At 46.2% G+C, this 14,799-nt stretch overlaps 1 protein-coding gene across 2 annotated transcripts in view; it reads right to left on the reverse strand.

Moving 5' to 3' along the window:
• The window catches only part of PRKCH (protein kinase C eta), a 367,851-nt gene that overhangs the window by 124,541 nt on the left and 228,511 nt on the right, over window positions 1-14,799 (reverse strand). The window contains exons 13-14 of one of the 2 annotated variants that reach the window (XM_040226313.1): window positions 10,746-10,889; window positions 8,071-9,355 (exon numbers count right to left, since the gene is read on the reverse strand). The exons of the other annotated variant lie outside the window; for it this stretch is intronic. Coding sequence (XP_040082247.1) covers window positions 9,209-9,355; window positions 10,746-10,889 — 291 coding nt within the window. The 3' untranslated portion in view covers window positions 8,071-9,208. Of the gene's footprint in view, window positions 1-8,070; window positions 9,356-10,745; window positions 10,890-14,799 lie in introns of those variants that run through there. 2 annotated transcript variants of the gene reach the window in all.

Consider the following 14,799-nt stretch of genomic DNA (forward strand, 5'->3'; position numbering starts at 1 on the left):
GAACTGGACATGGAACAAGACTGGTTCCAAATAGGAAAAGGAGTATGTCAAGGCTGTATATTGTCACCCTGCTTATTTAACTTATATGCAGAGTACATCGTGAGAAACGCTGGGCTGGAAGAAACACAAGCTGGAATCAAGATTGCTGGGAGAAATATCAATAACCTCAGATATGCAAATGACACCACCCTTATGGCAGAAAGTGAAGAGGAACTAAAAAGCCTCTTGATGAAAGTGAAAGAGGAGAGTGAAAAAGTTGGCTTAAAGCTTAACATTCAGAAAATGAAGATCATGGCATCTGGTCCCATCACTTCATGGGAAATAGATGGGGAAACAGTGGAAACAGTGTCAGAATTTATTTTTTTGGGCTCCAAAATCACTGCAGATGGTGATTGCAGCCATGAAATTAAAAGACGCTTACTCCTTAGAAGAAAAGTTATGACCAACTTAGGGGGCATATTCAAAAGCAGAGACATTACTTTGCCGACTAAGGTCCGTCTAGTCAAGGCTATGGTTTTTCCTGTGGTCATGTATGGATGTGAGAGTTGGACTGTGAAGAAGGCTGAGTGCTGAAGAATTGATGCTTTTGAACTGTGGTGTTGGAGAAGACTCTTGAGAGTCCCTTGGACTTGCAAGGAGATCCAACCAGTCCATTCTGAAGGAGATCAACCCTGGGATTTCTTTGGAAGGAATGATGCTGAAGCTGAAACTCCAGTACTTTGGCCACCTCATGCAGAGTTGACTCATTGGAAAAGACTCTGATGCTGGGAGGGATTGAGGGCAGAAGGAGAAGGGGACGACAGAGGATGAGATGGCTGGATGGCATCACTGACTCGATGGACGTGAATCTGAGTGAACTCCGGGAGTTGGTGATGGACAGGGAGGCCTGGCGTGCTGCGATTCATGGGGTTGCAAAGAGTCGGACATGACTGAGCGACTGAACTGAACTGAACTAGGTTTCTCATAGCCTTTCTTCCAAGGAGCAAGTATCTTTTAATTTCATGGCTCCAGTCACCATCTGCATTAATTTCGGTGCCCAAGAAAATAGTCAGGATGGACTAGGTTATACCACAGTGGCAAACAACCACCACAATTTTAGCAGTAATAAAAATATGAATAATTATTGCTGATCTTGTAAAATATCCATCAGGAGTTGGTTGAGGGCTTCACAAGGGTTGGTTCACACAGGTGAAAGTGTTAGTTGCTCTTAGTTCATATTAATCACTCAGGGACCCAGTCATCATGTTTCAACATGGCCATTTATTGGGAGAAAGAGAGTGTGCTCGCTGAAGGGGAAAGGGAGACTTTCTTAGTAGTGAATGGTCTAGCTTACATGTACATCATTCTCTTAACTTGTTGACTAGAATTCTTCACATGGCCTCATCACCCATAATGGGGCCCAAAAGGGTTTCTTACCCTATGCCCAGAAGAAAGAGAGCTGGAAACACCTGGAGAGCAGCCTTAATGATCACCAGGGTGGTTTTTTTGTATACTTGAAGGTCCTTTCCTTCTCAGGCTCATGCCCAGTTTACCCCCTCATTGCTGTTACATGCTTTTTCTCCTCCATCACCCAGTTTACTCTCCTCTGATCACGATGGAGCTTTGTATCTATATGCTGGTATCCTCAGCTGAGTGCAGTTTTTCGGGCACAGTCTAATCACAGCAAGCTCAATGGGCTTATCACCTGCTCCTCTGAAACAGTGCAGTGGGAACGCTGGGGACTTGATTGTATTCTTATTCATGTGGCAGTCACGGCACCCTATCCCTGTATTCACTGGGTCATAAGCTCGAGGATGCTGGGGACTGTGACTGTCTTGCTTGTCATAGTGTCTCCATCACTTAGCAAAAGGTCTGATAAATCCTAATAAACATTTGTTGGATGAATACATACATTGAATTTATTCTCTTTGCTTCTACTTTTTACTCATGCTATCATCTCCATCTTGCCCCAATATACTCAGCTTCTTCAGACCCACGTACAAGTTATGTTTATTTCTTACAGCATAGAGATGAGCAAGAGTATTATCTTTGGAGTCAAAAAAGTGAGTGGCTGACACCTAGCTCTGATGGTATCATTCAACAGCACATACTTCTTTAGCACCTACCATGGGCCAGGTGCTACAGACACAATTATGTGGAAGATAAGACCACAAAGCTGCCATGCCACTGAATGGATTCGTTTGGGTAAACACTGTTACATCTCTAGATTAGAATGCAGGGATCTTTTAGGTTTTGTTTTGTTTTTCCAGCCACAAAAGCATGTAGACATATAGTTGATGCTTAATAAATGTTAGTTTCATGAGCGAATAGATCTCTAAGCTCCACTTTGCTCTATGTACCAGAATCTCCTGAGAAAGCATGTGTAGTTGGAGAACAAAGTGGCACTGTGTTTAACTGTTTTATTTTTGTGGTAGGTCATGATGTTTGAAATCTAAAATAAGACTAAAGGAAGATATGAAATTTATCTATTAATCCCAGGGAAGCAGGAATTACCTTAGGTTGCAGAACACTATTTCAGATTGATACTAATCTATTAATCACCATACTTTGGGTACCATTGTTCCTTGAATCCTGCTGGGCCACAAGGAAGTAAGACTTTGTCATGTATATTTTTGAAGTTCAGTTATGTGAAACAGATCATACATGCCTGATCAACCAGTCTAGTAACCATCAGCAAAGAAAACAAGATTAGACTTTCAAGACATGTCTTTTATGAACCCCTGTACAATCCTAATGATTAGTAACCCTTCCAGTGCTCATAAATTACAGCTTAAATAATTCTGCAATTTTGCCTGTACTTACCTAAATAAGTGATATCATCCCTTTATCTCCCTTGGCCTACAATTCATTTTATCAATGACAATCGTATCCTTGAAAATAATTTTCTTTGAGAAAATAGGGAACTGAGTTGAGGAATATTGCTTTCTCTTTCATTTACAAGAACTATATTATCAGTTTCTAGAAGAGGGCTTATCCTTCTTGTGATCTTGGCCTGAAGGTAACTTTAGAAAGACTTTTTCCTTTTCATGTGTGGACAAGCTTGAGAAATATGAGGGGCAACCTTCATATGAGATGAGATATGGATATGTGATTTTGGGGGACAAGAGATCTGTGTGAGCCTCAGGGGGATTTGGGAGAGAGCGAGCTTGTGGAGGTGTAGGGGTGTGCCAGGGTGTGAAGGTTGCACAGAGAGGGACGGTGGGGAGGAAATCTGAGAAATGGAGGTTTTGCATGTTGTGAGGCTAGTATGGAGTTGACATCTACTGATGGAGGCTGATGAACCATATTCCACTGTTCATCTGTAGTCTTGAGAGCATAAGGCTGGAAGAACTTCAGAGATCATCCAGGCAATTTCTGACAGTCAGATCAAATGACTACTAGACCAGCTTCGGTTTCTAATTTGAGATGTCTCCAAAGAAGATTCCTGTTTCAGCCACTTGAATGTTGGACTGCACTCAGTGCCTGCACAATCTTCACTTTATTTAGCCCAAATTCTCCCAGCTGTGGTCTGAGCCTTTGGAAGAATGAAACCTCTGTGGGTAAGAACTGCCTTGGTGGTGCGAGAAAGGGGTGGTCTTTGGGTGTTGCATGAGGACAAGGGTGCTATGGCTCAAGTTCCAGTAAGAATACATAGGACTATGAGGTCTCTGGTTTTACCAGAAATCTTCAGAGATATCTTCAAACAGAGAGAAAAGGCCCTGTGTTCTATGATTGGTTTCAAATCCTAATTCATGCCAGGGTGCAGTGGACATTGTGAGCACATGTGTTCACCATGGTGTGTGTGCTGAGTGTCCAGAGCATGCCCAGCAGGTGCTGGTTTGGGCTGTGGTTCTGTGTTATCTGGTCAGAGTGAGTTGAATCCAGCAGAACAAAAGAATTCCTGAAAGGTTTAAGATAAGAGCCACTTTATGGAAAACCATGGGAACTACCTAAGTCTCTTTTTTAAGGGTGAGCAGCACAGTTTCAAGCTTAACACCGACTCTGCATGTCAATCAGGGTAGGACAGACTCAGAACATCCTAGAAGTTCTTGAAAGAATCTCCTGAGAAATCTCTGCAGGCAACTACTCAGGAAAGTACAAAGCCCTCCAACTTGGAGCTAGCATGGCATCCCCATAGGTGAGATGGGCAGCGTGAAGAACATGGAGGTCCCACTTGCCCATTTTCCTGGAGGACATCACCTGCAGTCTTCCCTTGTCCTCTGAAATAGCTGACGGTAATAATCGCTACCACTGACCAAGCATTTTCTACGTGCCCTGCTGTGGTACAGGCTTCACACAGAGCATCACAGCTAATCCCTACAGTAACAGGACTGGCCAGGCAGGTGTCAATTTCACTCATTTCACAAATGAGCCCTGTGGACATAGGTTCATCTGAACTGAGTTGCAGATTGGACAGAGTGGGCCAGAGTGCAGAGTGTGGGCTAGAAAATGGTAGCCTGGGGAAATGACTCCCTTTCTCCAAGAACACACATTAACAGGCAGATTCAGTGCACAGATGTGGGCTGTACCCAGCTCACTCCCCTGATATCTTGCCTCCCAGAGCCATGGTGGGCAGAGCAGGCAGGGTTGCCTCAGAGGCAGTCTATGCCTGGGCAATACCTGACATAGCAGGTAGAGTGTGGGTAGGGGGGTGAAGCCGAAGATGTGGCAATACAAGGGATGGATGGCTTCCATTTCTGGGCCCTAAAAGAGCATATAAGATAGGCAAATCAGGATTTTATGTCATCTTTGTGTTTTGAAAACTGGTTGTATGACCCACTGGGCTTGAAAGCCAAATGATAGAGGGAGGGAGAGAGTATAGAGCTGGCTTATTACACCAGGGAATAAAGAATGCAAAAGATGAGGAGGAGAGAAAGAGGAATTGACAGGGTAGTGGAGGTGATGAGGGTGCCTCTGGAACAGGAAGAAGCCGAGGGTGGCACTCTTAGCCGTGTTCTAATTCAACACAGGAAGGAAGAGAGATGATAAAGCCTCATTGATAGCTGCACTTAGACCTGATCTGTCCAATGTGCACCTCAGTTTAGAGTGACATATGACCACTTATGACATTTCCACTGCACATGTCTCTGGCAGTGTCAGAGTCTTATCCCTAGATGACGTAAAATGAAGAGTTATAGGACCTGGTGCAACTCTGAGCCAGGGGCAATCAGAGAGAGCTGCCTAGTCATTTTAAGTCAACACAGCCAGACAAAGCAATCAGGATGACCAAATCTGGGAACAGAGGGGACATAAAGCCTTACGGTGTTGGCCTGTGATACAGTCAAGGCCAGATCTGTGACTGGAATATCTTTATAGCAACCTTTACCCGATTAAGATCAACAAGTGATAAATGGGGTGCTTTTAATTTGGTCTTTTCTTTGTTACCAAATTACATCAGCTCTGTAGCTGTAAACATGCAGCTCCCCAGGTGAGCCCCAGGCTGAATGTCCCCTTTCTGATGATTCCATGTTACCAGCAGGGTGGGTGGCCAAGGTGGGTTGCTGAAACACAAGGGCTCCTCCAGGATGGAAGAGAAAGGGACTGGACCGCCCCTCACCATGCACTCTCACCTCCAAAGCTCAGAGATTACCTCAGGGGTTCACACAGGGTTTACAGGATCCAGTTGGACCCAGACTATTTCCTCTTCCTCAGGGAGGTCCAAGTCCTGATTGCATCATTCTGGCCTGCCCCAGTTCCTTTAAGGGACAGACGCTGCGGGGCGTGGGTGAGCCACTCCAGGCCTTGACATGCAAATCACACAATTTCACTGCTGATAAAGGGTTCTACAGACCGGATGAGTAATACTGTCCTGCCCAGCTGGCAGTTTATCTAGCGCTCTCTGCTAAATCCAGTTTACACCCTTTTTATTGTGCTCAATACCTCACAAAAGTGGGAACAATAAAATAGACCTTAATAGAGGAATTTTTACAATTTGGGCTAAAACTAGGGACTCAGGAGTTAAAGTGCCTGGCCTCAATCCTGACCCTACTGTTGCACTTGTGTGACTTCAGACAAATTCCTTAATCACTCAATACCTCAGTTTCCCCATCTGTACAATGGAGATGAGACTGCCCACCCCTTGGGGCACTGACTGAGTAAATTCACTGAAAAGTGTAACAGCACCTCATCTGTAGTAAACGTGCAATAACTGTTATCCATTAGTACGTGAAAACTCCTGCAGTCAAAAGATAATCAACACGTCAGAACAAATGCTCTATTTTCCTTTCAAACACTCAGGGCTGCATGGCTAATAGGGTAGCATGGAATAGTTTGGGAGAACAGGGACAAATGGGTGTGGAGATGAGGGAGAAGGGTGTTACGTCTCAAGACTTTCCAAGATTCCTTTTTGAAGAGGTGAGATGGTCTTGGGGGAGGGAAATGGCTGTGTGACCTCGTCTTGACCTCCACGGTACCCACGGAGCTCAGGGGACTGAGCAGGCCTGGCAGACTAAGCATCCGCTGATCAAATGGCTTGTGGCCAGCCCGCCTCAGAAGTGTGGGCCCGTGGCCTTGTGATCCTCAAGAGGGAAGTAAGGTTTAGGAGGACAGATGAAAGAGATGAAACAGAGCTCCAACTCCAGGGTCGAAGACCCTCTGAGTTTTAGGTCAATATCCTGTACCTCCTCTCTCTCCTCACATATAAAAGAAGGATGGGGCAGAAATGTTAGAAATCCTATCATTGCCAAGTCTGGCTGTCAGATAATCTGACAGAGCTGCAGTTATCTTAAAAGAATGGACTGAACCCAAATTAGGGGACCCAGGTGGCAGACTTGGCAATAGGGTGGCAAGAGGAAAGCTGCTAGGTCTAGAAGATACTGGGGTCCTTTGCAGGCCTGTGATAGTGGATTTTGTAAACGAGCACAGGAGGCCTGCTCTGTTCTTTGTGGTTCTTTACACTGTGGACTGCTCCTGCTGCTGCTAAGTCACTTCAGTCGTGTCTGACTCTGTGTGACCCCATAGACGGCAGCCCACTAGGCTCCCCCGTCCCTGGGATTTTCCAGGCAAGAACACTGGAGTGGGTTGCCATTTCCTTCTCCGATGCATGAAAGTGAAAAGTGAAAGTGAAGTCGCTCAGTCATGTCCGACTCTTAGCGACCTCATGGACTGCAGCCTACCAGGCTCCTCGGTCCATGGGATTTTCAAGGCAAGAGTACTGTGGACTAGACCGAAGCTAGTCAGCCCCACAGAGCAAAAGGAGACACTGAACTGCAAAGTTGCTACGAAAGCCAAACAGATCTTGAGTCCCTTTCCAGAAGTCTGTTGGATTAGAATATCCAAGATTTAGACTCTAGATTGGACCTACTCTTTACCAAGTCTGAAACCTTCGGGTAATCAACTAACTCAACTTCTCAGATTCTCTCTTGTTCTCGGGTACAAAATGTACCTTGGTGCTCACACTGGACATAGTGGTAGAATGAGCAGCTTGCCTCACAGGGGTATTGTGACGACCTAGTAAAATTACATGAGTGAGTATATCGAAGAATGGCTGAGAGTGAAATATAAAGGGAGGCTTCTAAATATTCTCTTCATTTAAAAGTCATTTTCCATCTTGGAATACAAAAATGAACCTTTACCAGTGACTGTCATTACTGCCCAGATACCCCTTGGCTCCTCTGTAATTCCCAGTCCTGTATGTTGTTCTGGCCAATCTGGTGTGAGCACAGGTGATGCCTGTTTCTCCTAGGAGAGGTAGGTAAACAGTCAGCACTGCCTCCATTTCTCCCTTCCCTTCCTATGGCAACCTTGGAATCTGCATAATCAGATGGCATAGTGAAGAGTAGGAAGAGGGCTGTTGAACTTGCTCTCACTGGATGAGAAATAAGCAATTACCATGTCTAGCTACAAAGAGTTTGAGGATGAGTCTGTGCCAGTGAGGCTTGGCCAGCATTACCTACCCTGACTCAGAATGAAAGTTGTGGTTACGAAGAGACAGGCCACATTCATTTAAGTGACAAACACAATGGGATGCCAACCCTTGCTCTCAGGAAGTTGCTTTGAGTCAAAAGTTCTATCTGTTTTGCTCGAAGCTTATTTTAATTACATATCTCCTCTCCTAGTGGGGATGGGACAAATCCTTCTAGACAAGTAAAATCCCTTTTGTTACAAAATGCATTTATTTCAGCCAGATAAAATTCTCCAACTGCATACATGGGTACATATGATAAGGTCCTTCTTTGATACATGTCCTGCTTACAAGAGCCATTTCTAATTATTAAAACACATAACAAACATCTTTATCTCTTAAAATATAATTTAAATAACTTGCTAAGTATAAGCCATAAGTCTGGTCATGGACCCGAGTGGAGAGCGGTTCTCCAGTGATGAGAACAGAGCAATATCGGCACATTGCCTCCATGATGAGATGCCACCAGTCTGCAAGCTGCTGAGTTCATCTGCTGGTCAACCCGCCAAGTATTTGGATAGTTGCTGTTGGGGCAGCAAACTGCCTTCAAAAAAGTTATGTGCAGACAAAGTATGACGTAGGCAACGTGGAGAGGCATTTCACAGAATGCACACACCTTTTGGGTAACTTAAGGATAAAAGCTTGGTGAGAGCAAATCTGTTTACGCTGCTGGGTAGTGCGGCACCGTCTCACTTGGCACTCAATAAATATCTATGAAGTGAACGGAAAGATAAAAGAATAAGCTGTAGCAGTTGCCTTGATGTCCAACTGTTGTCAAGATTGGGCTTTATGAGCTTTATGGACACTATTTCTTGTTCAGAGTAAGTCATTCTATTTGGAAAGCCATCCCTTTCCTTCTCGTCAAGTTCTTCATGAGCATTTAGAGACTTCTTGCAGACTGCCAGTATTCGGGGCTCACTGGCTTACGGAAGAGCTGGGAGTGGGCCATACAACGTCTAGGTTTGTCCCTTGAAGTAAGAATGCCTGAGTGACTTGGAAGTTCTAGGATCTGGTTTATTCTCCATACCTTTTCTTCTTTTGGCTCCTATTAATATCCTGAACCTGAAGTAGCCATGGAAACTCAGAGCTGAGCGGTGTGTTTCTTCATGAAATCTCATTTCGGTATCCACTATTTCTAGGACCCTGGCTCCCTCAGAACTTGAAGTGGTTGATCTCTTGATGTTCCATCCTTCACAGAGCTCTCCACCTGTTCCCTGAAGGTAAGGGCCTTGTTCTACCGTTGACACTGAGGAGTTCCCCACAGAGGAAATTCCTGGAAAAATCTCTCCTTTTGCTTCTCATACCACCTCTCCCATTCACCACAGGCTATGGATGCAACTCTGGAGAGACAAAGGAAAAGTTTCTAAACTCATCCTGGTTGATCATAGGAAGATGCCCCTCATCAATTGGAGTTAAAACCGGTTCTTCCTTTATGAAGTCGGGGTCAAAATTACTGACGTCTTCTCGGGATTTCTGTCAAAAAGGAAACAAGGAAACTTTCAGATTCTGCGCATGAGGCTTATTAATCTTCCGTGGGACTTAGCCCTTGCCAGTGAGTTCAGAGGACGGCCCTGTAACTCTCTCGGCAGCATTATTTCCAGGTATGACAATTGGTTAAACAGTGCTTTCTGCTAATTCTACTGCATTGTGTATTATTAGGGCATTTCTAACTGCCAATTCACTAGCCTCATAAAAAGCTTGCTAAGCAGACCAGTCTTAGGCTGGGAAGCTAAGGAATTAACTTGCTCACCTGACCCAGCCAGCTGGTTCACCCTGTCCATTTCGTGGAGGTACCACTGCTCAGCAGGCCATACAGGGGCCCACAAGACAATAGAGGTTAAGTAAATTCACACTATGTGATTGAAAAGATTTTCCTCAAAGACTTCTTGGAAATTCTGAGTTCAGGGAACAAATGCTTCTCACTTCGCTCACCAGCAGATTCATTCTGCCCTGCTGGCAAAACTTCCCCTCCTCCTAGAACGGCTGGCAGGGGGATGCCCATGAAAGGAAGTGGTTTTATGCTCTGGGTGTTTGGTATCTCAACCTAGCAGGCTGTTACAGATTAAGCCAATGACATATGGAAACATGTATTTTATATCTTTATAAACTAATGCTGGAGAGATCATTTTTACCATTGTGAGATCTCTCACTTTTCTTCCTGGAGTCAATGATATTTCTCTCTGAGCATCCATCGTCCCCCTAACTTGTGATGTACTGGAAGCCCAGTTCTCTGCCTTCGCATTGTGGTTCTCTTGACTCACCCATGAGAAACAGCTTAGCTCTCAGTCTAACAGCTCGACCCCTTCAGGAATGCCGCCCTACTTAGCTTCCTCCCTTGGGGAGGCACCCACAGTGCTCCCAGTATTTCCTAGACAAAAAGGACTCGGCCTCTTTTGCCCTGAGGCCTGTGCTGCAGGGGCTGACACAGACCTAAGCTCTCCAAGCCAGGGAGCCAGGCTCAGGGCCCTGAGGAGCATTTCACGTCCTCTCTACTTTCCTGGGGGCTTGGGAAAGGCTCCCTGACTAAGGAGCATAAGGAAATCAGCTAGAACAATGAATTTCTCAACCAAACTCTTTTGGGTAAACCTGGAAAGTTTCAAGGCCTTTTCAACTCCAGGAAATTTTAACTTGAGAGGATGGGGCCAAGGCAAGCAAGAGGTAAACACTTTTTGAGAATGTAACCCCCGGCACACCGAGAGCTGTTGCCTTGGGGGCAGGGAGGAGTCCTGGATGAGGCTGCCCTGTAAAGCATCTGGCTGAACTTCCAGTCTGGTCATTCCCTGGTGGACCCTCTAGCTGCTCAAGTGGAACACTGAGACAGTTTTAAGAAAGAAGGTCTACTCAGGTGGTCTCAGACACTTACGATTCTGGGTCGGAAAGGTGGTTCTACTTGGCGATGGTTCAGCTGGGTCCAGTCGATTTCCTTAAAGAAAGGGTGTCTCAAGATGGCATGCTCACCGCCTTGACTTGGGCTGCCCAAGCGCATGGTGGGGTTCTTGGTCATGAACTGAGAGGGGGAGAAAGACAGTCAATCATACAGTCACACACAGTAAGGCTGTCACAAGACGGTAGGCATCAACCCTGGCAGAGGAGATGATGTGAGGCTTCATGGCTGATCTTGCTTAACCAGCTGAATTTTCCATCAGAGGCGGCACAACCACTATGAATCACCCTGTCAAGGCGCAGTTGCTCGTGTGTATTTCTGGCCTTCCCCACTTCCATTTCAGACGTGGCAACCAAAATAAAACCGAAGGGCCCAGTTTTCTTTCCTGTAAATACCATGTTTTTTTTTTCCCCCTTTAAAGAAAAGAAACTCTCTATAAAACAGTGTGCCTTTCTCCAGCACTGCAGTTGAGGACAGCCGGCAGCTTATGAATGGGGCTACTTTTCGGAACAGCTGTGCCATTTTTCTGAGCGACCTGACCTGCCGGCCAGGATTCCCACTCTCTGACAAGACCACGGAGAGAAGAGAGAGAGTCATTATTCTGACGCTCTGGGTGAAGGAGCCGCAACGGTGAGAAACTTAAAAGTTCTGTGTTCAGGCTCCAGGAAAAACAAAGTTGGACACTTTTATTTATGCAGCAAAGATATTATAGTTTTGACTGAAGAGTTTTTTCCTTCGAGATGCTCCCTTCTCTCCTGCTCTTCCATTTTGAAATGTTTCATGACTGAGACTCTTGCCACATAGACCAGAATTGGAACGCATTGCCACACATTTGATTGTGTGTGTGTATCCATCCTCTGTATTTATATCAGTTGGGCAACTTCCTCACAACTGACTTCCTATCAAGATGTTTTGGGCCAACTCGCCTTTCATGCAGTGGTCAGTACAGGCATTCTGATCATTTCCGGACCAACGACCGGTACAGGATAATTCACTCTTCACGGCAGGATGTCATTTCTAATTTTAAAGACACATACTTTTCCATTATCAAAAGAAAATGGCCTTGGATAAAAACTTTTCAAAAATTTAAATCAAGTTATCTTTCAATGAATTTATAACAGCCCCCAAACACCCCTTTCCAAGTCTGGCTTAAGAACACGAGGCAAAAGTAATGAGCAGAAGTTGATACTTCCTTGGAGTGGAATTTACCCAGTAAACTTGAAAAGATCTTGAAGGTGCACATAAGAAAGGGTCGGGCTGGGAGATGACCAGCCCTGCCATGTCAGGTGTCCAAAGCTGCCAAACCTCCTGGATTGCTTCAGGTGAATGTGATCAGGTGGAAGAGGAGGCTGCCAAGGTCCCTAAGCAAACTGACAGGAGAGACCTCATAAAATGCTACAAAAGCTTCAAACGAGAGCTAGTAAAAAATGATGGAGTTTAATGGTTTCTCCTCTTTCCAAGAGATGGGGAATGAAAGGCCTGGTGGTGCTGAATTTGGAGGTGGAACTCTAAAGTAAAAGCAGCTTTGAGAGCTTCGGAGCAGTGAGCGCTCCGGGCATGCAGGGTGGTCAGCAGACTTATAGGAAATGTCTCATAAACAACTCCATTCTGGAAGAGCTAGGCACTCGTGCTGTGTGGGCTCTGCCTAGATAAGTGTGTGCAACTCAGAAAGACGGGAAAATACACACACCGAAGAAACAAGTAGACTCCCTTCTTAGGAAAGCCAGTAGGATACAATCCCTGATGGAGTAGCCGTGTCTGTTCTAAAAGCTAATTAACAAAAGACAATGCTGCAAAAAACTCAAGCTACAAGGGCAGCAGAACAGACCCAGATGGCTTATGGGAAACTCCCAGGCCTGCCAACGGTGTGAGCAGAGGACACCTCGTGAATGTGTGGGTACAACTTGTTCTTCTGGGCAAGAGGAACAGTGTGGGGCTCTTGGTGCCAGGGTGGCAGAAGCCCCAGTGTCTGAACGCCTTTGCCCATTCTTTCCTGCCCCGGCACAGAAGCCAAGCTTCCAAGGGGCACTGTGGAAAGGCACTGAACAAAGAAAAGCAGACCAAGGCGTGGCTGTTCTCCTCTGCAGATTTCATCCCTGTGAACAGAGTCAGGCAGAATGATGCTTTCCACTAGCTTACACTTAGAATTCTGGTAATGTTCTTTCAAATGACCAGGCAGTTTTGTGTTAACTTTGAATATCTTGAGCCCTTTAGATACTGCCATCCTCCATGTGGGAGAAAAAAAAAAAGTTCAGTTTATAAAAGTTGCAGGTGTCTATGCAAGGCAGTGCATTAGGCTTCATGGTGGTGGGGGGTGGTGCAGGTGGTGCACAGATGACAAGGACAGTGTCTCCCTATGAAGGAGCTGATCGAGAGAAGTGGGCAGAGGAGAGCCCGCTTTAACTAACACAGCTGGATAAAAGGAAGACATAGTCAAGTGCAGCAGAAGCTTTGGAGAGAGACTGGGCCACTCGGATTGGGGGGCTGGTGGTGAGAAGGCAGGCGGTGGCCTCACAGAAGAGGGGACATTTGAAGACATGAGGTGGATAGAATTACCACATGCCTGAGAACGCAGACTGGCATGGCTGCAGGGAAGCACCCGCAACATTGGGTGTTCGGGCTGGCATGAAAGGACAGCTGAGGAACCACGGGGGGGCCAGCAAGACCTGTCTACAGTTTATAATGTGAATGGCGTGAATGATGAGAGCTGCCCTTGACCTAGGAGACGACTCTAGCCACGACATGACGGCTAAATCCCTAGTAGAGATGGAAGAGATACACAGGGGTGACTATTTAGAAGGCTGAGATCACTGCCAAGAAAACATACGTTTGGAATCTAGAGTCTCTCTGTGAAAAGAAAGGCAGGGAGCAAGCCCTGGAGGGCTTGTGAAAGAAGAGTGAGCAGATTCCACACTGCCTGGAGCTAGGGGGCAGAGAGAAGAGGGCAGCCAGGTCCCAGGGTCCTCTCTGGATGTTGAGTGACGAAAATGGGTGACAGAAGAGGAACCAATTATAGTTGGGAGTACAAGTAGAAATAGGAGCAGGGATGACTTTTGTCAGAGGAATGAAGACATAATAAACATCTACCATTCAATCATTTCTCAAGACCTCACAGATCTGGGAAGTTGGTGAGCTCAGCTTTGCATCTGAGATGTGCAGACATCCACCAGGAGGAGCCTGACCAGGGTGATAAGTCTGATTCTCAGGGATGATGACAACATTTGGTAAGATAGAGCTGAGGCTGGGAGGGAGGCTGGCGTGCAGGGAAGGCGGACGTGGAGGGAGAAGAGAATCGAGGGCAGCCCCAGGCCGCAGACGTTTTATTTGGCCCATGTAGAGTGTTTGAAAATAATTCTAACTAGTCAAAGAAGTAGCAAATGTGACATCACATGAAAGTCAAGTTTTCCAAATTCTCTTGGGAGATGGAATATTCTGGAACACTGGACCTGTACTACCTCCTGGTGAAAATGACCTGAGTTGAGCATGGCTGCCTCCTTGGCTGGGGCATGTGACCCCTGGTCCCGGCACTCCTCATGGCCTCACACCTGGCTCCACATATGCCTGTGCTGGTTCCCAGCCCTGGCACAGGGTGAGAAGAAGGCCAGGGTGGCAGCAGAGCTCATGAGACAGTCAGAGGAGGACAAAGATCATGGAACAGAAACTAGGAGGGGGACCATTTCAGGGAGGAGCAGGGGGGTAACCTCTGGTGCTGAGAGAGCAGAGGGCCAGTTGAGGGGGGCGGGGTTATAGCTCCTCTATGACTAAGCCCCACCCCCTAGCAAAGATGCAGAGATGGGAGGTTCAGGGAACACTGAATAGCAGTCCCAGGCCTGGAATCTTTCTTGGCACACATCAGTGGAGCGGGCTGGGGGCAGAGGGGATTTGCGTCTCTAGGCCAGGCCCAGGACTCACCTTAAGCACCATGGTCCTGCTGCTGTGATGGTGACAGCACCATCCCATTGCAGAAAACTTTCTCTATTTGCTTATGTCCCTACTGGACCCGAAGCCAAACAAGTTAACAACCACGGTGTTT

Source organism: Oryx dammah, unplaced genomic scaffold (assembly GCF_014754425.2).
Source record: "Oryx dammah isolate SB20612 unplaced genomic scaffold, SCBI_Odam_1.1 HiC_scaffold_26, whole genome shotgun sequence".
Classification (NCBI taxonomy): Eukaryota; Metazoa; Chordata; class Mammalia; order Artiodactyla; family Bovidae; genus Oryx; species Oryx dammah.